Raw genomic sequence first — 26861 nt, forward strand, 5'->3', positions numbered from 1 at the left:
GCAGGGCCGCCGGGGGCCGAGGGCGCGCGCGCGGCTCCCCGCCCGCCGCCTCCGGCCGCCGGCCCGCCTCCCGCTGGCGCTCCCGGCCTTTCCCATCCGGCCCGCGACGCCCCGCCCGCCCCGTCCCACATGACACCGCCTCCGCCGCAAACTTTTTCCACCCCATCCTGCCGCGGCCCGAGAGGGATGGAAAATGGCGGCCTAGGCGCGGAGTTTCCTGGCGCAGCGGCGGCGGCCTGGGCGCGGGGGGCGCGGGCGGCAGCATGACGCGCTGGGTGCCCACCAAGCGCGAGGAGAAATACGGCGTGGGTGAGCACCTCCGCGCGCCGCGCGGGGCTCTGGGCCGCCGGGGGCGCGCCCGGGAGCCTGTTGCCGGCGGCCCGGGCGGGGACGCGGAGTGACCGCGGCGCCCGGAGCCCCGCGTCCCCAGCCCTACCCCCCTGCCCGAGGGGTCCGATCGCGCTCCCGTCGGCGGGCACTGCCCACTCGGCGCCCGGGGCGCACGCCGTCCCCGCGCTCGCTCCGGAGCCCGCGCGAGCCGGGCCGGGGACACGCGGGTGTGTGTGTGTGTGTGTTTGGGGGAGGGGGACACGGCGGGTTGTGTCACGTCCCGAGGGTGTCCCCTCCGACACCCAGCTCTCGGGACGGGCACCGCGGCGGCCGAACCCTCCAGCCTCCCGGGGCTTGCCCCCGGACTCCCGGATCCCAGCTGGGCCGGGCCCGGCCGGGAGGCCCCCGGGGAGCATTGTTCAGCCGCGCCTTTTTTTTTTTTTTTTCCTGCTTTTCGGGTGAAGTTGTGCTCAGCGTCTGGGGCTCCCGGGTGGACCGTTTCGAGTTGCGGCGATCACGGAGAGAACTGTGCTCTCCTCCGGGGGGGGGTGGGCGGGAGGAGGTGGCCCGTGGGACCGGGGGCGGTCCATCGCACGACCCGGCAGCTCGGTGGTCCTGCCCTGGAAGGCGCGGGACCCTGGGGACTGCAGCCGAGCGCGTCCCCGGAGCCGGGGAGCGGGGTTAGGAAGGGCTGGACGGGTTTTGGCTCCACGGCTCTTTGTCGTTTGCGGAGGGGAGTGAAGGGAGTCCGGTTGCGAGTTTACATTTCTGGCCAAGTACACATACATTCCAGAGACAGACACTTTCCTTAAGGGCCAAACAAGCGGCCCCCGTGGGCCCCGTACGCCCTGCAGCCCCACTGGCGGGGCCTGGCCTGTCGGGGCCTGTGGGTTCCTGCCTTCTCTTGACTTACCCACCCAAGGCTTCTGTCTGGGTTGGCGGCTGGTCCCCCAGCTCCATAGCTTCCCAGTTGGCTTCCAGTCTCTTTCCTCCCGCTCCAGGGTCCAAAGCGGGGACCCTGGACCATCTCCTCAGCCAGGCTGGGCTCTGCCTGACCTGAGCCTCCCTCTGAAGGCAGGGGATGCCCCCCTGGGGTTCCCAGTCCCTCACCTGTCTTGCCCTTGCGGCTCTGAACCTTTGCAATGTGGTCACCCAGAGTGTCTTCCCACTCCTGCTGCCGGTCTGGTTCAGGCCTCCCACTACTGCGAAGCCTCCTGGGTGGTGCTTGTCCCCAAGTCACTCTCTTTTCTTTCTGTGATGCCAGTGGCTTATCTGCGAGATGCCAGAGACGCAGAGTGGGCACAGGGACAGTCCTAGGTCCCCTCTGGCCCCGCGCTGTGTTAGTGCAGGAGCGGCCCTGTTTCAGGACTGCAGTGGCTGAATTCCCTCCCCACCACCTTTTAGAGACTCAGGCATCTGAGACTCAGGCTTGTTTACAAATGTCAACAGCCCAACAGAGCTGGGCTTTCTGATGGCAGCTCTGTTTCTAAACTTCTAAGTGGCATCCTGTGTGCATTCAGATGGTTTCAGACCCATAGAAATAACCCCATCTGTCTGCATTGGATGAGGGAGATTTGGGGGTGGTGGAGTTTCCTGCTGGGGTAACTGCAACCTGGTGGGGGGGTGGGGGGGTCTGGGCTGTGGGGAGCCTGTTGGGATGCTGTATTTAAGCTGAGGGCTGAAGGCTGACCCTTGGGGAACTTTGCGCTGAGAGATGAAGGAGGAGCTGGAGCTCTGGGGAGAGGGGGGCAGAGGGCAGGAGACCACCATCCTGCTCGGGACTTGGCCCCTCATCCTGTGTGCTGGGGTCTACTCACTGTCCCCCCCCGCCCCCCGCCATTTCAGAGAGGCCGAGGACAGATGAATGCCACTGAACCCTGGTGGTGGCTCTAGAGCTCATTTATGGTCGACTCGCCTATAAGGGGCTTCTCTTTAAGATACCATGTTTTTTTTTTTTTACACTTTTTATTTTATATTGGAGTCTACCTGATTAACAGTGCTGTGATATTATAGGTCCGCAGCAAAGTGACTCAGCTGTACAGATACATGTATCCATTCTCCCCCAAACTCTTCTCCCATCCAAGCTGCCACATAAGGTCGAGCAGAGTTCCCTGTGTCAACCAGTAGGACCATGTTGGTTATCCATTTTAAATATAGTAAGGTGTACACGTTGATCCTGGGACACCGTATTTGAAGACAGCTTGATCCTCTTGGTTCCTGGGGTGACCTGGATGGTGCCAGTGATCACCCTATAGATGGCTGAATAGTGGCTTGTGTCTCGAGACCGAAGGGAACATTCAGGAGCAGGGTCTGCCCACTGGGGAGGCAGCTCTGGGCATGACCGTGGCTGTGTCCTTTCTGCAGTAAGGCACACGCCTTCTGGAAGCTTTGGTGGCTCAGTAGTAAAGAACTCGCCTACCAATGCAGGAGATGCAAGAGACTCGGGTTTGGTCTCTGGGTTGGGAAGATCTCCTGGAGGAGGGCATGGCATTCCACTCCAGTATTCTTGCCTGAGAAGTCCCATGGACAGAAGAGCCTGCTGGGCTACAGCCCATGGGGTCGCAAAGGGTCAGACACGACTGAAGTGACTTAGCATGCATGCATGGCGGTTCCTTCTGGTGTCACACCTTGGCTCATACTTTGGTTTGAAGAAAACTCCCAAGTTGAAGAGTTTCAAAGAAGAGAAGTTTTCTGGATGGTTTTGGAGGCAGTTCTGGGAAGGATGTGAGTGGCGGTCAGGTGGTCAGGAGACCCAGAGGGGGCTGTTCTACTCAGTGTCACCAGGAGAAGATGACAAGACAACCCAACTTTGAGCAGCAAAAGGAGCTTTAAATACATCCTGTCAAGGAGGGCAGGCAGGCTTAGAACTCCCGAATTGGGGCGGGGGAAGCCAAGGGTGTTTGCACCAGGCGCCCCTCCTGTCTGGGAGTTGCCTGGGGAGGGGTCCCCCTGGTCCTCAGGGCCTGGGCTGGCTGGGAAGATGGAAGTGCTGTATGTAAGAATCCATTTCCCAAGCTAACTGGCTCTTTCTGCCTAAGGGAACACTCTTAGAGAGCCCTTTCACCAACCACAAAACTTTTTTGGCCGGAACCTCATAAGGGGACTGTGTCTCCCTAGATGGGCTCCGGTGGGTCTGTGGGTGGGCCATGCTTCCAGCGACTTGGCCTGTGAATAGATCACGAGGGGAGAGAAAATGGTAAAACTCTTATCTCATTTGCAAACATGAATCACAGCTCATTGTCTGCAAGTACTTAGGTTCTGTTAGAAGCATTGTGTGTAAGTGAGACACTTCAGTTATTTATTTATTCTGTAAAGTCGGGAAAGGAGTAAACAGCTGATCTCTTGCTTCCTCAGCAAAGGCAGGAAATCCTGGCACCCCCGGGATTCATGGGGTTGGGGCGGGGGATGGGGGTGGCATGGTGATGGTCACCTGTGCAATTGACTAGCCTGTTCCTGTCTTCCCTTGGGTGTGAGTTTGGTGGGTCAGTGTTTACAGACTGGTTTATTAACACAAGGCATGAACTTTGACCTAACTCAGTCACACTCAGGTGTTGGGCCAGATGAACTTTTCCATCACCCCCCAACTAAGTTGAGTCATAAGGTCCCAACACCTGTAAAACTGTGTTCATGTGGATCCAGTTGCTAAGATTAGGTGAAAAGATGCAGGGTTGTAATTCTCAACCTGATGGTGTTTGCCTTATAAGAATTCACTTACGCCATATGTTTGATCTGGGAAGTTTTCTGAGGATAGTGGGCTCATATCTCCTTGATGGTGTGGGAGACAGAATATTTCCCACCACCCCCCACCTCCCGCCAAATATCCACTCCCTAATCCCCAAGACTTATGAATATGATGTGTGACATGACAGAAGGGACTTGGCAGGTGTGGTTACGGTTATGAACCCTGAAATGGGTTGATTAGTCCTAAGTTACTCACCTGGAGCTGAAGCCCCAATACTTTGGCCACCTGATGTGAAGAGCCGACTTGCTGGAAAAGACCCTGATGCTGGGAAAGATGGGGGGCAGGAGGAGAAGGGGATGACAGAGGATGAGATGGTTGGATGGCATCACCGACTCGATGGACATGGGTTTGAGCAAGTTCCAGGAGCTGGTGATGGACAGGGAGGCCTAGTATGCTGTAGTCTGTGGGGTCACAAAGAGTGGGACACGACTGACCAGAAGCAGCACCTCTGGGTCCCCTGAGCAGAGAACTTCCTCTGTCTGCTCACAGGAGCAGTGGTGGTTGAAGTGGACTCAGAGGTTCCGAGCCTTGGAAGGGCTGCGTGCCCGCTTGCTGGCCCAGAGATGTAGGGGCCCACTTGCTAGGACTGCAGGGAGCTCAGGATGGCCCAGCTGACAGCCAGCGAGGAAACGGGGACCTCGGACCTGCAACCACAGCTGGCTTCTGCCAGTGCCCCTGATAAGCCCGGAAACAGATTCATCCCAGAGCCTCCCGTGAGAGCCCAGCTGGCCAGCACCTTGGCTCTGAGACCCAGGAACGCTGGGCGTCTGACTTGAAGCACAGCGAGATAATAAATGTGGGTGGTTTTCAACTGCCAAGGGCGTGGTGATGGGTTATGGCAGCAGTAGGGCGTGAATGGAGGTGGTGTGGCGAGCAGCCCGGGCGAGACTGGGTTCTCTTTCCAGCCTTAGCTTTGCCAGGAGGCAGGTTGACCTCCATGTGTCCTTCGCTCTTCACTCCAGGCCGAACGCAAACAGGGAATGTGGGTATTGGCACCGAGACATCTTTAACTCCTGGGTCTTAGTCATCATGTGGCCCTTGAGCAAATGATTCCTGCTTCCTTAGCCTCAGTTTCCTCATCTGGAAAGGAGACTCAAGCCTGCCTTCCGCAGAGACCGGTGGGGATTCATTGAGATAGTGTCCTCATAGCACAAAGCACTGAGGTCAGCATTTGAGATAAGCCAGGCAGTCCATGGAGCCATGCTTTTAGTAATTTTTTTAAATTTAATGAATTGCAGTTTAGAAACGTGGTGACAAGCGATTTCCTCTTTGGATTCGACAGTCACTGTGGCTGAAGGAAGGCTCTTCTTCCAAAGTTAATTTTCTACCGGGGAGTGTGACATTTGCTTGATAATAGAGATTATGACGTGTGTATTCAGATTAGCTCTGAGCAATGGTAATTGCTAGGAATATGGTAGTATTCCAATAATTTGGGAGTGTGGAGCTGCAGAGAGATCCTTCATATTGCTTGGAATAGCAAGCAAGCTGCTACTTTGGGGGATGAAAAATTATATTTGATTGTAAGTAAATAGAAATGCAGACATTTTCATTCACTGGAGTTGCAGAAAAACAAAACTTAAGAGCGTATTATATTTCTGCAAATCTGATTTTACTTTGGAAACATTATACACATTTTAAATGTGTTGTTGTGCCAGGGTTGGCCCAGAATAGCAGAGTGTTATCAGGATTGCCTGAGGTTGTGGGAATTGTTCTTTTGCTTGTGTTTTTGTGACCTCTGAGGATACAGGTAGTGATCTCAGAGGAGGAAATGGTGAGTCCTGAGCTGGGTGCAGCCCAGAAGCCAAGTGCCTGCGCCCGAGGGCCCCTGTGACCTCTCTCTGTCTCTCTCTCTCCTCTCTTTTTTCCCCTGCTTCCTTCTTTCCTTTCTCCCCTCCTTCCGCTCTCTTCGTTAGACTTTGGATTTCCGTATAATTACACACAGCAGTTGTAAGAAGTAATACAGAGACCCCCACGTACACATTGCTGGTTTTCCCCAAGGTTCTGTCTTGTAAAACTCCAACACAGTGTCAGAACCTGGATGTAGACATTGAAGATACAGAGCGTCTCCATCCCCCCCAGGACCCCTCCTTTTGTTGCCACCCTACCCCTCCCGTTTCCCTGCCCCATAATCCCTGGCAACCATTAATCTGACCTCTATGTCTGCAATTTTGTAATTTCACGAATGTTACGTGAGTGGGATCTTGAGTATGTAACCTTTCTGGATTGCCTTTTTCCCTCAGCATACTTCTCCAGAGAGTCACCAGATTGCTGTGTGTATCAACGATTTGTTCCTTTTCTTTGCTGAGTAGTGTCCCGTGGTGTTGGACGTGCCACACATGGTTTAACCATTCATTCGTTGAAGGATGTCTGGTTTTGGCTATTATGAGTAAAGCTGCTGTGAACACTCTTGCACAGGTTTTGTGTGTGTGTGTGTGTGTGTGTGTGTGTGTGTGAACGGAAATCTCCATCTTCTGGGATAAATGCCTAGGAGTGCAATTGTGTTTTGTTTGTTTTTAATTTTTAAAAAATTTTTGGCCACACTGTGCAGTATGTGGGATCTTAGTTCCCAGATCAGATATTGAACCTGTGCCCCCTGCATTGGGAGCAGAGTCTTTAAGCACCTGACTGCCAGGGAAGTCCCAGGAGCGCGATTATTGAATTGTCTGGTAGTTTGGCTTTTTAAGAAATTGTTAATACCAGACTTTTCCCCAGTGGCTTAGCTGTTTTACATTCCCACCAGCTGTGTGCATATGTGCATGTTTGTGCATGTGTGTGGGTGTGTGCTTGTGTGTGTATGCGAAGGTGTGTGTACATGTGTGTCTGCACGCGTGTGTATGTGAAGGTGTGCATGTGCGTGTGTGTGTACTTGAAGGTATGTGTGTACACATGTGCACATGTATATGTGAATGTGTGCAGGTGTGTGCGTGTGTGCGTGCATGTATGTGTGTGTGCGTGCATGTGTGTGTGAGAGCCAGTCTCTCCGCATCCTTACTGACACATGTTGTCTGTTTTCCCCAGTCTGAGCGGCGTCTCGTTGGGGTTGGAATTTGCGTTTCCCTCACTGCAGTGCTCCTTGAAGGAGATCTGGGTGTAATCTGGGAGATGAGCCAGGCTGGGTGCTGGGTGGAGCGGGGGCTGCTGATGGATTTGGTGAGATAGTTGGGTTTGTGCAGGGAAGGGCCAGCAGTCCGGTTTGCAGGGAAGATTCTGGAGGGGTAGGCTGGAGGCAGTCTGATGGTGTGGAGGTACACAGGGCTCACCCAGTCGCTTTTCAGACTCTCTGTGTCCTGGGGTCGTCCTCAGAGAGGAGCGTGGTGAAGAGGAGGTGCCATTTCACACAAGGGACTTGCGCATCCGCGGAGTTTGGTATCTGTGTGCTTGAACCAGTCCCCTGTGGACACAGGGCAGGGGGGTGACTGTGGGTTGCTGCCTGCCTGTGCACACACTTAGGTGGCCTAAACAGCAGGAATTTTTACCTCCCAGTTCTGGCGGCCAGGGGCCAGGGCCTGGGTGTCGGAGGGGCTGGTTCCTGCTGGGACTTCTCATTGGTTTGCAGGTCTTGCCGTGCCCTCCTATGGGCCCCCCTTGTGTATGTCTCTGTCCTAATCTCTTCTTGTAAAGACCCCCCTCATGGATGAGAATTCACCCTGATGACTTCGTTTTGCCCTCATCACTTACTTAAAGACCTTGTCTCCATATCCTGCCACATTCTGTGATATTGGGGTTTGAGCTTCAACCTTTGAGTTGGGAGGACACAGCCACTGACAGTGTGACTGCCACGACTTAAATTAAGGCTTCTCCTCTTACGTTTCACTCTGCCTTTGAGGAGGGGTCGCCATCTGGGTGACTTTTTTGGTAAGGGTGTGGGTCCCCAGTGCTGGGTGGACCCCAGGGAGGTGAGAGGTGGGCGCTTGTGGTGGAAGCCCCCCTGCTTTGGTCACAAGGCTCGCAGAATCTACTTCAGGACTCTAGTTAGTTTCTGTGTTAAATGTGGAAATTCCTTGCTATCAAGTTATGGACAGTACTTTAAGGTCAGGTCATTTGGGACCTGAAAAGAAGCTATGCAGGTTTGAAGTGTGGTGTCACAGCCTGGGGGGGGTGGGTGTAGACAGATGACTCATCAAGCGTCACCCACCTGTGCCCGCCTGGCTGAGTCTCAGGAGACTGAGACACCCCCCTTAGGTTTGTTTCTAGTCTCTTACCAACTGTGTTTCTGTGGCTCGAATAGAGTGGCCAGATCATGCTGGATCTGGAATCCCAGTTCTCCCGTGATGGCGAGGAGGCCCTGGGTACCCAAGTTGCTCATTCACGTTGGCCCAGCAGACAACCCCAGGGGCTACTCTTCACTCTGCGGACCAGGAGGCTGGCTCTGCCAACAGTCACCGCAGGCCCAGCCCGCAGTGGCCCGGGGGTGCTCGTGCGGCGCTTGGTCTCGGTCGCTAACGGGCCAGGGCAGGGTGTTGTTGGTGGCAGGTCGTCTGGATGATTGAGTGTAAGCTCCGTGTTAGCTCAAGACTCTGCAGGCATCCGCCTACCTGCATGCTGGTGGGCTGCTGTGTGTACATACACAGAGGCGCTCTCTGCCTTCAAAAGGCAGATGGTTTCACCCCAGACAGATGCCTATCAGCTTGTTAAATTTTCATCTGGGTGCCTTAAGGAGAAAAAGATGTTTTCTTTTGGCATGCGGTGTGTGCCAAGAGATCACAGGTTTGGGGTAGGAGAGATTCCTCTTTGAATCTCAGCTCCACCTCCTCCTAGCCAAGTGACTTGGCTGAATTGTTTGCCTTAAGCTTTCTCCTTTGTAAAAACTGGTGATCACGCCAACCTCCTTAGGCAGTTCTGGGGATAAAGAGATAGCCCACCTCAAACCTGGCCCCTGGGCTGTGCTTGGCAAAGGTTAGTTCCTTTTGTTATTGATTGTGAGAAGCCTTAGGCTGCTGTAGTGAGTTCACGCCCTGCCGGGCTCCCCACTCTGACTGGGGGACCAAAGCAATGTGGACTCTGTTGCTTCTCATCTCCTGCTGGTTGGGAGCTGCAGGTGGAGGATGGGGAGAGATGTTTCATGGCTTCCCTAAAATTTTAATGTTCGCACTGAGGTCAGACCAGCAGCCTGAGTTCCTACGGATTCCCAGGGCAGATCCCCAAAGCTTCCAGGGATACATCTCTCATCAAAAATGTTGCTCTGTCTTTTTTCCTGGCCCATTTGGTATTCATAGTTGTTCCTGCGTGTCCTCAGGAGCGTGATACAAAGTTTATATGCCTTCTGGAGTGATTTTGTTTAACCTAAGGTGGATACGTTCAGTACACTTTTAGGTACACGTGTAACTATTGTGATTTCTGTTCTGAATTAGGGTTGGCTAGTTGCTGTAACAAACAGCCCCAGCGTTTTGCTGGCTTCATACAATGAAAGTTTGTTTTTTCTTCACGTCACAGTCCAAGCAGGGGTGGGGAGGGGACCCAGGGGCTCTGTTCTGTCTACTCGTACAGGGACTAAGGGTTTTTCTATCCTGTGGCTCTGCCCTCTGCAGCATCTTGCCTTTTTAGCTTGTGGATGGGGGAGGACAGAGATGCAGGACAGTTCACAGGAGATTCTTCCTGGCCAGGACTGGTACCCACACTTCTGCTCTCATCCTTGTGTTCAGAGCTCTGTCCCTGGCCAGCACGTAGGACTCAGAGATATAGTCCTGCTGTGTGCCCCAAAGGAGGAGGACGAGGTGGATCTCCTCCACCTATTCCTATAAATACGTATTTTCCATTGATCAGCACGAACTGTAGTGGACTGGTTAGAAATACGGGCATTGAACACCGGATTGTAAGATCTCACACCTTTTAGTCCCTGACAGTCTGGTGGCAGACCAGATGGCCAGACCCCTGCAAAGATGTGAAGGGATGTGAATGGGGGCAGTTGCTGCCTTTTTCTTTGATGTTTGTTCCACGACTTACATCCTATAGGATTTCAGGATGTTCTTTGTGTACTTAACCCAGAAGGGTCCTGGGGCAAGGGGAGTGGGCCCAGGAGCATAAAGAAGGCTGCATTCTAAAATGGTCATCTTCATATTTGTTGGCGGTTCCCATTCTCACCACCCTAAAATGTACTTACCACCTCCAGACCCCATTCCCACCCCTGAAGTCAGTTGCAGTCTTCCGGCTTCAGAAGATGTTTACTAAAGCCTGCCGAGAACCGCGTCTGCCTCAAAGGGTTGGCGTTTGTTTCTTTATAAGAATGGAATCATTTCTCTTTTTTTTGGTAAATTGCAGTATTGTTGATTTACAATGTTGTGTTAGTTTCAGGTGTTCAGCAAAGTACAGCTTCGGTTTCATAGATGTATAATGTGTGTGTACATGTATATACATATATTCTTTTCGGGATTCTTTTCCGTTATAGTTTATCATCAGATGTTGAGTGTAGTTCTCTGTGCTATGTAGTAGGTCCTTGCTGTTTGTCTGTTTTATATAGAGTAGTTTGCATCTGCTAATCTACCCACCCCTCCTTTCCCCTTCGGTGGCTCAATGATAAAGAATCTACCTACCAGTGCAGGAGTTGAGTGTTCGATCCCTGGTCCGGGAAGATCCCCTGGAGGAAGAAATGGCAACCCACTCCAGGATTCTTGCCTGGAAAATCCTGTGGACAGAGGAACTTGGCAGACTACAGTCCATGGGGTCACAAGCAGTGGGGCACGACTTAGCAACTGAACAACAGCCTTCCCCTTTGGTAACCATACATTTGTTTTCTGTGTCTGTGATTCTGTTTCTGTTCATTTGTACCATTTTTTAAGATTCCACGTGTAAGTAGTAACATGTCCTTGTCTTCCTCTTTCTGACTTGATTCGCGTAGTAGGACAGTGTCCACGTCCATCTGTGTTACTGCTCAGTGCTCAGTCCCGTCACTCAGTTGTGGCCGACTCTCCATGACCCCATGGACTGCTTCCCTGTCCATCACCAACTCCCGGAGCTCGCTCAGACTCATGTCCATCGAGTCAGTGATGCCATCCAACCATCTCATCCTCTGTCGTCCCCTTCTCCTCCTGCCCTCAATCTTTCCCAGCATCAGGGACTTTTCCAGCGAGTCAGTTCTTCTCATCAGGTGGCCAAAGTATTGGAGCTTCAGCTTTAGCATCAGTCCTTCCAATGAATATTCAGGACTAATTGCCTTTAGGATGGATTGGTTGGCTCTCTTTGCAGTTTAAAGGACTCTCAAGAGTCTTCTTCAACATCACAGTCCAAAAGCATCAATTCTCCAGTGCTCAGCTTTCCTTATGGTCCAACTCTCACATCCATACATGACTACAGGAAAAACCATAGCTTTGACTGGATGGACTTTTGTTGGCAAAGTAATGTCTCTGCTTTTTAATATGCTGCTTAGGTTGGTCATAGCTTTTTTTCCAAGGAGCAAACATCTTTTAATTTCATGGCTGCAGTCGCCATCTGCAGTGATTTTGGAGCCCAAGAAAATAAAATCTGTCACCGTTTCCATTTTTTCCCCATCTGTTTGCCATGAAGTGATGGCACTGGATGCCATGATCTTCATTTTTTCAAATGTTACTGCAGGTGGCATTATTTCATTCCTTCTTTCTTAAATGGCTGAGTGGCCTTTCATTGTGTTTAGATACATGCACACCACCCTTTCTTTATCCCTTGATCTGTTGATGGACGTTGAGGTTGTTTCCCTATCTTGGCTGTTGTAAAGACTGCTACAGTGAACGAATCTTCATTTTCTGAAGTAGTGCTTGTCTTTATAACTCAGTGGGTGCTGAAAAGGGCTAGACGGCAAATTGGTCAGAACTGCAGTAACTTAAAGTGGCATGAGGGGGCTGGATAGTGTGGGATATTAAAGAACGCGGGACCAGGAGTCAGAAGGTCTGGCATCCAGGTCTGGGCCCAACACTTCATACAGCCTTTCCCACCTGCCCGACTTCAGACCCTGCACCTGGGTGCTGGGAGAGTCCCAGAGCCTGTGCTCACCTCTCAGCCGCCCTGGAGAAGCCGCCCAGATCACGTGTACAGAAGAGCCTGCCCCGGGAAGGAGCATCACTTGGGCTTGCTTGCTGTGTTCCATTCACTTATTATAGAGAACATGGGCAGCATCTGGCGATGGTTTTCGTCTGTCTTTAACTGAAAGAGGACCGTGTGAGCTTTTACTTTTCATCAAGTCTTGTAACTTTTATTTTACGTGTGACAGGTTGTCTGATAATTGGTTAGCCTTCCGGGCAGCTGAGCATTCTGAATGATCTGCTCAGCTGGGCAGCCAAATCCGTGTGTAGGGCTGAGCAGTGATGTAGTCACGGAGTAAGTGTGTCCCCGCTTCAGGGGTGAACGCGGCCGTCGCCAGCCCCAGGGAGATAAGCCAGAGAAGAAAATGGTACGGCTCCTCCCTCCTTCCCTCCCTCTCTTCCTTCCTTCTTGTTTACTTGCCAGCTTTGTTCTTAGACATTGAGGATCCAGAGTTAGCCTATGTCTCATCTCCGCTAGATTCTTGCCTTTGAGTGACTACCCAAAACTCTGCGGTCTTTGGGGCTTTGGGGATTGCAAGGATGTGGATCTGTTTGATTTTTTTATTTCACGCCTAAACTAACTCGTTCGGTTTGTCTTAGACTGTGTCCTCTGAGCCCTGAGCTTTGTCCAGTCCAGCTCTTGGGATCTCTGATCGGATTTCTGAGACCGTGGTGGCTGCCGCCTGTGTGGAAAGGGCATCCTTTAAGACGCCCTCCCCAGCCTTCTTGGCCTCATTTCCTGCCGCACTTCTGTCCTGCCGGCTGCCTGGCTGGCCCTGGGGCACCATCTGCAATTTCCTGCCTTAGTTCCAGGGGTCTCCCCCTCCTGGCATTGCCTCCTGACCCCTTTTGTCCCTCTGTCCCTCTGTCCTCAACCTGGGGCTGGGGGGACAGGGATGTGTGAGGGCTGAGGCCCCAGTGAGAATGGTGCTCAGCCCCAAGGGCCCAGGAGTCTTGAGGGATGAGGAGGGGGGCAGCAGGGGGAGAGCCTGGGCTGGTGGCAAGAAGGCCCTGGGGTCAGGGAGTCAGGATGGAAGAGACCAGAGGCTTCCCTCCCCCAAGCTCACAGCACTCTCAGTTCAGTTCTGTCACACAGTCGTGTCCAACTCTCTGCGACCCCATGGACTGCAGCACGCCAGGCCTCCCTGTCCATCACCAACTCCTGGAGTTTACTCAGACTCACGTCCCTGGAGTCGGTGATGCCACATCTCAGCACACTGGTTTCCCTCTTAATTTCAGCAGCCTAAGCCCCATACAGCAGATTCTGGGCTGATGGATCCAGGAGTCCTGGTCCTTGCTGCCTGGTTAGGGACTCGGAGCAGCTGCCCTGAATGTGGGGGAGGGGACTAGCCCGAAGCCCACAGCCTTGTCCCTGGAGTATTCAGTGATGGTGAAAGGCGCTCCGTGGTGTCTGACTCTTTGCGACCACATGGACTATATAGTCCATGGAATTCTCCAGGCCAGGATACTGGAGTGAGTAGCCTTTCCCTTCTCCAGGGGATCTTCCCAACCCAGGGATTGAAGCCAGGTCTCCTGCCTTGCAGGCAGATTCTTTACCAGCTGAGCCGCCAGGGAAGCCCAAGAATACTGGAGTGGGTAGCCTATCCCTTCTCCAGCAGATCTTCCCAACCCAGGAATCGAACCGGAGTTTCCTCCATTGCAGACAGATTCTTTACCAGCTGAGTTATCAGGGAAGCCCCAAGTGTTCAGTGACATCACTGCAAAGAAGGTCCATCGAGGGGAGTTGGCCTCATCCCAGCCAGGATGTGGGGCTGGCTTGCGATGCACTGGGGGCTCCGAAGCCCCTCTGTGCCTTTGTCCTTCCTTTTCGACTGTGGATAACAGTAGTTTCTGCCTCACAGAGTTGCTCAAGGCTTAAATGGGCGAATCCATGCCAAGCGGGTTTCTGTGATCTGTGTACTGGTGACTTTCTGGGTTGCCTGTATTTTGGTCCTGTGCGTTGTGGGGTAGTCAGCAGCACCCTTGGCTCACTTGATCCCACTAGCAATTCCCTTCCTTCAGTGGGGACAACCCAAGATAGGTCCAGACATTGCCACGTGTCCCCGTGGGGGCCAGATGGCTCCCACTGGCGTCAGCAGAGCGCTGGGAGTCACCCCAACTGCTAACCAGCACTCTGTGTGTATTTACTGTAGTGTAGCGTAGCGAGCGCGGTGTAGTATCGCGTAGCGAGCGCGGTGTAGTGTGGTTGTTTGCTGTAGTGCCTGTGTTGTTAGAAGCAAAGTTTTTGCCACACGTTTGGGAGGAAAAGTTAGAAACCTGCAGGACTTGTTTCCAAAGGCGGTGCTTTGGGCAGGAGTGTTAAGAGAAAGGAGCCTGCGGGAGTTGGGGTGGGGCTTACAGCCAGGCACCTGGGCTGTCTGCGGGTGGTCAGGTGACAGCTGTGTTTCTTCCATAGTGTTGTTCAGTCGCTAAGTTGGGTCAGACTCTTTGTGACCCCATGAACTGCAGCCCACTGGGCTGCCCTGTCCTTCTTTCTGAGAGATGAGCAGCAGTCTTGAGGTCGGGTCCTGGCAGAGATGCACAGATTACCAGGGGCGTGATGGCCCACCCCCAGCATCTTGTCTAAGAAATACCATTCAGGCTCCCTACAGACCTTCATCAAGACAGGAAGTCAAGCATTCGCTCTTGGAGTTTTATTTGCTGGAGTCAAGGCACTTATCAAGACTCCATTCCCCCCCGCCCCCGCTCCCCAAAAATAATAACTTATTTTCTTTAGCATAATTGACTTTACCAGGGGCAAATAATGATTTAGCAGGAGGGAAATGTGATTATTTTTCTTCCAAATTGCTGTGCTTCTATTAACTTCGCAAGATTTATTTTCAAGTCCTTCTAATGTCATGTGTGTTGTGCTGCCCATCTTTCACAGGCAGGAATGTGTTTTGGTCTCCCAGGCACTGTGACCAGGCAGCCAAGTTCCTTTAGATTGTTCCTGGGGGTGGGGGTGGGTATTGCTTTGAGAATCAGCCTGGAGAGGCCGGGGAAGGGAGAGACGGGTGTGGGAACCGGGACTGGGGATGACTCCCAGGTACAGAAGGGAAAGGGGCTTCGTTCAGCTGACCTCACTGTGCCTGGTGGTACGTCCTTACCCAAGTTCTGGCCTGTCCACCTGTGTGTTCTGGTCATGCCGCAGTGCCTTTGCACATGTTCTTTTGTCTGCCTGGAAATAACCTTCATTTACCTCCCCCCTGCCAAGATTTTCCGGGCTTAGCTCAGCTTATACATCTTTCTGTTATTTTATTGACGTTGAGTTGATTCACAGTGTTGCGTTAATTTCCCCTCTACAGTGAAGTGACTCAGTTATACAGGTGTACATTCTTTTTTCATATTCTTTTTCAGTATGGTTTGTTGCAGGATACTGAATGTATTTCCTTGAGCTAAACAGGAGGACCTTGCTGTTTATCCATTCTGCATAAAATAGTTAGCGACTGTAACCCAAACTAGCCACCCACCGCTCCCCTACCCCCCACGTCCCTGGCAGCCACAGCCTGTTCTCTGAGTTTGTGAGTCCGTTTCTGTTTGTCAGTAAGTTCCATTGAGTCATACTTTAGATTCCGTCCCTGGTGGCTCAGATGGTAAAGAATCTGCCTGGAATGTGGGAGACCTGGGTTTGATCCCTGGGTGGAGAAAGTCCTCTAGAGAAGGGAATGGCTACCCACTCCAGTATTCTTGCCTGGAGAATCCCATGGACAGAGGAGTCTAGCTGGCTACTGTCCATAGGCTCACGCAGAGTAGTGACGAGCACTTTCACTTTTTTTCACCTTCCAGCTTGTTTTACAATGTGTTTGTTTACAGCACAGTGGTTCATTATACCTATGCGTGGATAGAAATATATACATATGCATACGTAGACATATATATTCTCTTCAAATTGTTTTTCCTTCAATGGGCTATTACAAAATACTGAGTCTAGTTCCCTGTGCCATAGAGTAGGTCCTTGTTTGTTATCTATGTTGTATATCGTAATTCAGAGGTCCGCAGCTGCTTCCCAGGTGGCATTAGTGGTGAAGAATCCACCTGCTAATGCAGGAGACGTAAGGGACTTGAGTTTGATCCCTGGGTTGGGAAGATCCCTTAGAGGAGGGCATGGCTACCCACCCCAGCATTCATGCCTAGAGAATCCCATGGACGGAGGAGCCTGGTGGGCTACAGTCCGTAGGGTCGCAAAGAGTTGGACATGACTGACGTGACTTAGCATGCACCTACAACCTCTGGGCTTGTATGCCTGGTGATCTGAGGTGGAGCTGATGTAGTGATAATGGAAATAAAGTACACAATAAATGTAATGCACTTGAATCATCCCCAAACCATCCCCTCCCCTGCCTGCAGTCCATGGAAAAACTGTCTTCCACAAAACGGGTCCCTGGTGCAGTTGGGTACCTCTGTAGTAATTCACAGGCTCTTAAAGCCAAAGGGGCAATATCATCTTGGTTTCCTAATTGAGGGGCCAGGGGTGTGAGTGTGGAGCTGGGTGGGGACCCTCGCTGGCAGGCCCCGTTTAGAGCTTTAATGAACACAAGAGGCTTCTGAAGTGCTGGGTGTGGGGAAGGGGAAGCGAACCTTGAGTGACAGTTTTTTTTTAAAAAAGTGATTTAACAGAAATCCGATTCCATAGAATTCCTGCCTCTTCAACTGTGTTGCCTCCAGTTGAACAGAAAATAAAATCTCCAGTTTTCACCTGACCAGTAGTTACCAGTGGGGACCACATGTGGTCAAGGGCTCAAAAGCATTTGTCTGTACAATTTCCCTCTTCGATGCCTATGATTTACAGGCAGGCGCTTAAAGGTGGGATTAACGTGGACTCAGCCTTCAGAGTGAAGAATGTAAGGCCCTGGGAATGAAGGATGGATGGAACTGTTTCCTAAGGACGAGGTTTCAGCAATCTTGGCATCAACAGTATGGCATTATTCTTTCATCCTTAAAATTGATCTTTTATTTACCTGCCAAAGTCCGCCGCTTACCTGCAACTATGGGCAGCAACTTTGCAGCTTTGCTTTAAATGTGTCAGCTTACACAAACTTTAGACCAGCTTATAAAATTTTCACAGGGTTTCCCGCCTTTTATCACTGAGTTAATGATGTTTCATCTCATGGTTGTGGTTGCATCACAGCCTGGAGAAATAGAATGGTGGTGTTGAGTCTTGTTTCCTTTTTTTTTTTTTTTTTAATGAATGCTTCTTGTGTCATAAGGGGCTTCCCTGGTGGCTCAATGGTAAAGAATCTGCCTGCCAAAGGCAGGAGACGCGGGTTCGATCCCTGGGTTGGGAAGATCCCCTGGAAGAAGAAATGGCAACCCACTCCAGTGTTCTTCCCTGGGAAATCCCATGAACAGAGGAGCCTGGCAGACAGCAGACTGCAGGGTCTCTAAACTTAGCGACTAAACAGCAACAACATCTTGTGTCCTACAGCCCGACTGCCTGGGCAGTGAGCCTAATTCACCCTCTGGTTACGCTCTAAAATGTTTTTGATTGTGTACACATACACACACACCCCAGGCACATACATGCACAAAGCTGGGTGAAATCCCTGCATTACCTGGTCCAGCTTTTGCACGTCACTCTTCTTGTTACCTTTTCTTACCATGCAGGGAGGTCAGGAACCCCTTTCTAAAATACACACGTGGCAGGGTGTTTGTGTCATAGTCACACCCATGTGGACGACCCAAAACCTCAAGGGGCAGCTGAGACCAAAGGAAGCGATGTTATTAGAAAACCTTCGTGGGATGCTTCCAGAGCAGGAGAGCTTCTGGGTCTTTCCTTTTTCTGAGAAGATGACAAGTGGGAGGAAGACCTAAGATGTCAAGCGGAGACAGCAGTTCTAAACGGAAGTTGATTGACAGCGTCCTGGTAGTTTTCAGGCGTAAAGCAAAGTGATTCAGTTACACATATGCATACATATTCCTTTTCAGAGTCTTTCCTTTTATAGGTTATTACAAGATATTAAATATGGTTCCCTGTGCTATACAGTAGGTTCGTATTGTTTTCCTGTTTCGTATATAATAGTGTGTATCTATTAATTCCAAATTTATCTCTCCCCACCCCCACCCACCCCTCCCCGCCGCCTCATCCCAGTTCCCCTTAGTACAGATGGCTCTTTAACAGTGGAATGAGATTTTCTTGAACTGTTGCTTTTGGTGAATGGAATGAGTACCGTGTTCATCTCAGAAGCTGGGGAAACCCTCACGAGCAGGGAGGGGATGGCTGACTTTGCCCTGGAGGACAGACCTGATCAGAGGAGTCTGTCCTATGACATCAGCGGGGAGCTCCACGAATGGAATGAAACACTGTGGCTATTGTATCTGTCTGTTTATCCATCCATCCATCTGTCTGTCCATCCATCCTTCCCTTTATTTTTCCAGTTTTACTGAGATATTATTGGTACTGTTTTTGTTGTTCAGTTGCTAAGTTGCGTCTGACTCTGCCACCCCGTGGACCTCAGCACTCCAGGCTTCCCCGTCCTTTACTGTCTCCCGGGGTTTGCTTAAATAGAGCACTGTATAAGTTTCAGCGGTACAGCGTATTGATTTAAACTACATACGTGATGAAATGATATCACTGTATTTATTAAACGTCCATCATGTTATATATTGGGCTTCCCTGGTGGCCCAGACAGTGAAGAATCTTCCTGCAAAGCAGGAGACCTGGGTTCGATCCCTGGATCGGGAAGATCCCCTGGAGGAGGGAATGGCTATCCACTTCAGTCTTCTTGCCTGGAGAATCCCATGGACAGAGGAGCCTGGTGGGCTACTGCCCATGGGGTCACAAAGAGTCGGACACGGCTGAGCGACTAACAGATACACATCATATGATATACAACATTAAAGAAAACAGAAAAAAAGTGTTCCTTGTGATAAAAGCTCTTAGGATTCACTTTCAGCCATTTTCATATATAACATGAAGAAGTATTAATTATATTTGACAGGTTATGCATTACATCCTTAGTTCAACACTAAGGATCATAGTAGGATTTCCAGTTATGCTCTTATACCTGGAAGTTGACCGCCTTCATCCAGTCTTCCTTCCACATTCCTCCCGCCCCGCCTACCCCCACCTAGAAAGTAAAAGCATCATCGGTGACCACCAGGAGCCCTGGGTGTGACTGACTGCCGAGGACAGGGGAGCCTGGCCAGCGCTGATGTGAATACCATGTAACCGGCCAGAGTGGGCACCCTCTTGAGGAGCCTTCAGGAGGCTGTGCACCTGTAGCTGTTAGAATCCTACAGGCAGGAATGGAAAAATGGCAGACTTCCCCGAGGGGCAGGGATGTGATGTGGAGTGTGCCTGCTGTGTGTGTGTGTATAATGTAGGTGTGCCTGCTGTGTGTGTGTGTGTGTGTGTGCGTGCATGCGCACGTGTGCATGCGTGTGTGTAGAGGCTGGGGATTGAACTAGGTAACAGATTCTTCCAGCCCAGAAGTCCCACTTGGTTTGAATTCAGACCCCTGGATTCCCGTTTGAGTTTGGGCTGGTTACTTCACCTCTCTGAGCCTCAGTTTGCACATCTGTAAAGTGGGGATAATGATGGTACCTACTTGCTATAAATGTGGAGAGGAGGAGTGACAGAAGTGTAAAATGCTTAGCACCCGCTAATCACTTAGTTCTTAGGAAGACCATCATTGGCACCACATTAAGCCTGAAAATAGGTCCTTGGTGACAAAGCCACCTCTGTTTAGTGTACGTCTGTCTTCTGGTTTAAAAAAAAAGAAGAAAGAAAAGGTTAAAGGTTAGAGAGCCGTTAAGTAGAACCATTCGATTCCCACATAAATTACTTGAGGTTTACTCTCAGTTCTCAACTACTTATAGGCTTCAGTATGAATTTAGATATCCAGGAAAAGCAGACAAAAGAAAAAAAAAATTAAACTTCAAAAAACTACCAGTTCGCATATTTATTTGCATATATTTGCATATTAACTCGAGAACACAATTCCTAATGCTTGCAGGACCTTGCCTGGATCATTTAATCCAATTTCTAGGATGAAGATGTAGGATGTTACGGGTTAAATTGTGGCCCCTCTTCCCCCTCCCAAAAATGAGTCCCAATTCCTAGTACCTTAGACTGTGATCTTATTTGTAATAGGGTCACTGGAGATATAATTGTCTTAGTTAGTTAAGGGGATTGCCCGGTGGCTCAGCAGTGAAGAGATTCTTTACTCTTTACTCTTGCCTCCAATGCAGGAGCTGCAGGAGACGCACGTTCGATCCCTGGGTTGGCAAGATCCCCTGGAGGAGGGCATGAAAACCCACTGCAGTATTCTTGCCTAGAGAATTCCATGGATGGAAGAGCCTGGCGGGCTCCATAGGGTCGAAGAGTTGCACACGACTGAAGTGGCTTAGCGTGCATACACGCACAATTAGTGAAGATGAGGTCATTCTAGATTAGAGTTGGCCTTTAATTCAAGGTGGCTGGTCCTTATTAGAAGAGGCAGACCCCCGAGAGACCATGTGAGGATAGAGGCAGAAATTAGAGTTGAGCTGCAGGAGACAAGGGACCCCGCGGAGCGCCTGGGGCTGCCAGGAGCTAGAGGCTGCGAGGAGGGAGCCCCCCTACCCCCGCCCTTTATTTTGGACCCTTGGACTCCCAGACCTGGGAGAGAATTCATAGCTAGCACTTTGCAGTCATTTGTTATGGTGGCCCCAATTCGGAACATTCGGGCACAGATGCATTTGAGAAATAGGTGTAGAGGCATTTCTGGTCTTCATTCAGGGAGAAAGGTGATGCTCAGAGACCGTGTGTCCTGGTCTGTTTTGCTTCATATTTTTAGAGAATTGTCTGGAGACTCGTGGTGTCTCACGTGCAAGTGTGTGATATCACTGGTAGGTTTGTACTCTCTCTTTGATTTGCTTTTTTCCTTCAATTTGGATGTGACGTGGAGTTTCTTGGCCAGTTTCTTGAGGCGAATAGGCAATGCCTAATGAAAGGCCATCCCTCCCAAGGGTGAAGGCCCTGAGGTGTGTGTGGGACCTTTGTCTGATGCAGCCTGCTCTCCAGTTGGCATCTTAGTAAGTGATCTTTTACTTTAATTATTTTTTTAGATTTTTTTGACAGTGCCTCATGGCACATGGGATCTTAATTCCCTGACCACGGATCAAACCCATGCCCCCTGTATTAGAAGGAAAGAATCTTAACTGCTGGACCTCCAGGGAAATCTGGGTCATCTCTTTTCCTCCAGAGAGACTGTCTCTGAGTTACTTCCTTCATTCCTTCATCACTTCATCACTCATTTGACACTGAGTCAGAGTCTACATGGCAGATACCCTTCGAGGTGCTGGGGACTCACCAAAGATCCAGGCAGACATAGTGTGTGCCTTTGGGTTGCCTGCTGTCTAGCTGTAAAGTCGATACGGATGCCAGAAGTGAGCATTCTCTAAGAATGACGGCATATGCTGTGTCCCTGGGCACCTACCCAGGGGCCGGACAGTCTAGGAGAACTGGCAGGAGCAAGTATCATTTAGAGAGACCTGGGGGACCTCCAGCAGGTACTCAGCAGAACAGTCACGACGAGTGATCGCAGCCGAGGGGACTGTGTATGAGGTTTGGAGCTGGATTGAGTGGCTTGTTGGAGAAGCTGAAAGAATAAAAGATGAACAGAATGAGGGCGTTCCCTGGATTCAGAAACCTAAAGCAGAATGAAGTGACGGTCTCCAAGCCCCACTTGGAAAGAAGGCACTTAAGGAAGCTGGAGGGTGGGGGCATTGATCCCCCTGGCGGTGACTCATTTCATTTATTCCCAGAGCTGTGTCCTGGGCTGATGGCTGATCTCTGCCCCCCGGGGGCCTCCACAGAGCCTGCTGTCTGACTTGTAAACTGGCCTGGCGTTATTAAGTCTCCAACCCCCAATTTACCAGAAAATCAGAAGAAATGGGCTTCCTTTCTTCCATTTGTAAGCGTTATTTTGCACAATTGCCACACAGCCGCTGTTGCCCTGAGCCAGAAAGGTTTGATCTGTTGAGTCTAGACTGGTATTATGGCTAAGTATTTAATCAGGTCACTTTCAGAAGCCTGGCTGCGGGCATTTAATCTCTAGAAGCATTTTCATACGTCTTGTTTGAGGGTGGCGCCTCTGTCCGGAAGGACTGCAGGGAAGAAAATGTGCTAAACCTGAAAGGCGACGTTGTCCGGGGAGGCGGAAGGAACCAGGGTTTGCAGCCGTGTGTGGGTCTGTCGAGCACAGATGAAAATCCCTGCAAGTTTATTTGCGTCAAGACTGATTCAGCAGCTCATTGTCAGGGCCTGTTGTGGCTGGGTAGTTGTTGGGCTGAGTCCCAGAGGGTTAAGGGGCTGTTTACAATTGGACTGAGCTGGGAGTGAATTCTGGCCACCTTGCTGGTTGGGTAATTTTTAGAACATGCCATGGATGGTGCATTTCCTTTTGGAGAAGGCAGTGGTGCTCCACTCTAGTACTCTTGCCTGGAAAATCCCATGGACAGAGGAGCCTGGTGGGCTGCAGTCCGTGGGGTCGCTAAGAGTTGGACACGACTGAGCAACTTCACTTTCACTTTTCACTTTCATGCATTAGAGAAGGAAATGGCAACCCACTCAACTGGGGATTAATACTGGTTGCTGCCCTAGTGTTGGCATGGATTAAATGTCGACACCCAGGTCATACGGGTTTTTTATTGGAGTTGCTCTGAAGAGTCTAGGGTGTCAGTTGCAGTGATGGGGATTCAGGGTGTTGGCCCTTGGTCTTGAAGGGATTTGTGGCTTGGTTGTGGCTGGTGGGCTGTCTCTGGGAGGCTTCACTGAGGACTCCTGGTGGGCCTTGCAGATGCTGAGGTTGGGAAGGGGCAGCAGATGGCAAGGCGTTCATGGGAGGTTCTGCCCAGGCTGCCGTGGGCCATGTGGGCCAAGGGCTTGCAGGCCGGGTTGGTGAGTGGAAACTCGGGCCTAAAAGCTGCAGGGGCGAGTGGAGTGAGGAGGCCAACAAGGGAGCTCGTTCTGACATTGTTGTTGGTTTATGAGTCAGTTGCAGGATTTACACGAAAAGTGAGGTATTGGGGCGAGATTCACGCGGCACGCTCTTAAGCATGATAGGGTAAGCGGTTCAGTGGCATGACTACACTCAGCCTTGTTTAATATCCTCTGTCTCATTTTAGACATTTACATTGTTCCAGAACAAAACCCCTCACCCGTTAAGCAGCCTCTCCCCCCTTTCTCTCCTCCTCCAAGGCCCTGGCAGCCACTAATCTCTGTTCGGTCTCTGTGGACTTACGTCTATGGATCATATGATATGTGACGTTTGTCTGGCTTTTTTTGTCTCAGCATGTTGCTTTCCAGGTTCATCCACATTGGCGCGTGTGTCAAAGCTTCATTCCTTCATTCCTTTCTGTGACTGAGTAATATCTCCCTGTGGGCTACGCTCAGTTGCTCAGTTGTGTCCGACTCTTTGTGACCTCATGAACTTTAGCCCTGCCAGGCTCCTCTGTCCATGGGGATGCCAGTTGTGTCCGACTCTTTGTGACCTCATGAACTTTAGCCCTGCCAGGCTCCTCTGTCCATGGGGATGCTCCAGGCAAGAATACTGGAGTGGGTCGCCATTTCCTGCTCTAGGGGATCTTCCCGACCCAGGGATCACATCCAGGTCTCCTGCATTTCAGGCAGACTCTTTACCCTCTGAGCCACCAGGGAAGCCCAGTATCTGCCCATGTGTATCTGTTCCACGGTTGATTCTTCACATATCTGATGATGGACATCTGGGTTATTTCCACCTTTTGGGTGTTGTGAATAATACTGCCGTGAATATTCAGGGGTAACTGTTTGTTGGAACTCTTGTTTTTAGTTTTTGTGGGTACATACCACGGAGTTGAATTGCCAGACCATATGGAAATCCTGTGTTTAAGTTAGTGAAAAGATTTTTGGTATGTGTGTGTGTGCATGTGTGTGTGTGTTAGGCGCTCAGTTGTATCCGACTTTGCAACCCCATGGACTGTAGCCCATCAGGCTCCTCTGTCCATGGAATTATCAAGGCAAGAATACTGGAGGGAGTTGCTGTTCCCTTCTCCAGGGGATCTTCCCGACCCAGGGATTGAACCCAGGTCTCCCGCATTGCAGGAGGATTCTTTACCATCTGAGCCTCAGCAAATGCTGGCTGAGCATCAAAGATGGCAGCACCACAGAATCCTGGACAGGGGGCCGGTGTGGGGGGGGCCACTTCGCAGTGAGCTGTGTTCTCTTGGGCTCGTTACCGCATGAGCTAAAGGGTGCATAGTACATGGACAGTGCCTGCCGGGTGGTGAGTGTGGTCCATGGACCGCAGCTCTCCTGCTGGTGGCTTTGGCCTGCCGTCCTAATGTGCTCTGACACACTGGGTGACTTAGAACAGCCAAATGTGCTTTCTCATGGTTCTGGAAGCCGGAAGTCTCAGATCAGGTGTTGGCTGCTGGGTTCATTCTGGAGGTGTGGATTTTCGCTCTAGCGTCTTCTTGGGGCTCCTTGTGGACCTTGGCGTTCTTTGGCTTATGGCAATATTACCTCAGTCTCTGCCTCTGTCTTTTGCTTATTTATTTATTTTTTGAGACATCAGCAGTTTAATAGATGAGAGAGCTTATACACTTGAAGCCAGGTCCCAGAGTGACACCCCCTTTTGTGCAGTGGACACTGGGCAGGATGTGGCGACTGTCTTTGCTCTGCCTCTGTCTTCACATGGTGCTTTATCTGTGTCTCTGTGAGTCTCTGTGTCCAAAATTCCCTTTTCTTAGAAGGACAGTAGGAAGCCCAGGGCTCTAAAATCACCATGCAGATGGGGACTGCAGCCACGAAATTAAAAGACACTTGCTCCTTGGAAGAAAAACTATGACAAACCTAGACTGCATGTTAAAAAGCAGGGACATTACTTTGCCGACAAAGATCCATCTAGTCAAACCTATGGTTTTTCCAATAGTCAGGTATGGATGTGTGAGTTGGACCATAAAGAAAGCTGAGTGCCGAAGAATTGATGCTTTTGAACTGTGGTGCAGGAGAAGACTCATGAGAGTCCCTTGGACTGCAAGGAGATCCAACCAGTCCATTCTGAAGGAGATCAATCTTGAATATTCATTGGAAGGACTGATGCTGAAGCTGAAACTCCAATACTTTGACCACCTGATGTGAAGAACTGACTCATTGGAAAAGTCCCTGTTACTGTGAAAGATTGCAGGCAGGAGGAGAAGGGGATGACAGAGGACGAGATGGTTGGACGGCATCACTGACTCGGTGGACATGAGTTTGAGCAAACTCCTGTAGATGGAGAAAGACAAGGAAGCCTGGAGTGCTGCAGTCCATGGGGTCGCGAAGTGTCAGATACGACTAAGTAACTGAACAACAACAAGAGCAAATTCAATGTGACCCCTTCCCAGTTTAAGTACATTTACAAAAATCCAATTTCCAAAGCAGGTCATTTCACAGGGACTGGGGATTAAATATTTGAATATAACTTTTAGGAGGGAGGGACAAAATTTAACCCAGCACTGCTACTAATTATGACTGTTTCAAAATAAACAGATCGAACAGATTAGATCTTGATTAGATCTATTTCCAGCTTATTCAGTTCAGTTCAGTCGCTCAGTCGTGTCTGACTTTTTTCAATCCCATGGACTGCAGCACGCCAGGCTTCCCTGTCCTTCAGCATCTCTCGGAGTTTGCTCAAACTCATGTCCATTGAGTCCAGGTTATTAGAAACCGCATTTCCAGAAGATTACTGGAAAGTTAGGTATAGAAGACCACAGGCCACAAACCTGGGTGTATGGTGACACCCTGGGAAGACACGCCCCTGTTGTGCTTTCCTGATGTTGTTACGGAGACAGGCTTAGAGGGCAGAGTGGGGACAGATGAGATCCTGTGGAGACCTGGAGGCTACCTAGAGATTCTCTCTCTGGGTACCTGCTGGAAGCTACCATCCTCTAAAGCTGAGTTCCCTAACTCTTGACTTGCTGGGCTGACAGTTACAGCTCCTCCAAGTTTGGGGAGCCAGTGGAGGGGACACTGTTTGGGTCTCACTGAAGATAAAGTGAGACCAGGGAGCTTCAAACAGTCTAGGGAGGTGGAGAGATCATTGGAGAATTGCATGGACTCTAGTATTGTCCATGGGGTCACATAGAGTTGGACATGACTGCGTGACTTTCACTTTCACTATTTACTGTTAACATGGTGGCATTAATTACATATAGGTTTAGACACTAAGTTGGGTCCGACTCTTGTGACCCCGTGGACTGTAGCCTGCCAGGCTCCTCTGTCCATGGGGTTCTCCAGACAAGAATACTGGAGTGGGTTGCTATTTCCTTCTCCAGGGGATCTTCCCGACCCAGGGATTGAACCTGGGTCTCCTGCATTGCAGGCAGATTCTTTACCAACTGAGCTGCGAGGGAAGCCAGTTACATATAAGCTCAGATTTTATATGCACCATGATCCATGATCTTTTTGTCTAAATACGACTTAGTTTAGTTTTCGTTTTTTCTTTTGGCCATGCTGCACAGCTTGTGAGATCTCAGTTCTCTGACCAGGGATTGGACCAGGCCATGTCAGTGAAAGCCTGGAATCCTAACCACTAGGCCTCCAGGGATCTCCCCATGTTTACTTTGTCATTGCCCCCAAACTTAAACCCAAATAAATAGCAGGGTACGTGCTTTGTCATTTATTTGCCCTTCCACCATTGAGGCTGGAAACCAGAGGGATGCCTTTGTGTGACAAATGAGGATCTTAGTCGTGCCCTTGAGTGTGCAGTGCACACCATCACCCACCAGCTGCACCGTCACAGTGGCTCCGTGACAGACCCCCCACTTTCTACAAGAAGCCGTGGGTCACTGGTTCA

At 50.6% G+C, this 26861-nt stretch overlaps 1 protein-coding gene across 2 annotated transcripts in view; it reads left to right on the plus strand.

The window, feature by feature from the left end:
* Positions 1–204: 204 nt before the first annotated feature.
* DOCK1 (dedicator of cytokinesis 1) overlaps positions 205–26861 on the plus strand; it is a 564920-nt gene continuing 538263 nt past the window's right edge. For both annotated transcript variants that reach the window (XM_068961248.1, XM_068961249.1), the window contains exon 1: positions 205–309. In XM_068961248.1, coding sequence (XP_068817349.1) covers positions 264–309 — 46 coding nt within the window. In that variant the 5' untranslated portion in view covers positions 205–263. The remainder of the gene's footprint in view (positions 310–26861) is intronic.

This window comes from Capricornis sumatraensis, chromosome 23, assembly GCF_032405125.1.
Source record: "Capricornis sumatraensis isolate serow.1 chromosome 23, serow.2, whole genome shotgun sequence".
NCBI lineage: Eukaryota > Metazoa > Chordata > Mammalia > Artiodactyla > Bovidae > Capricornis > Capricornis sumatraensis.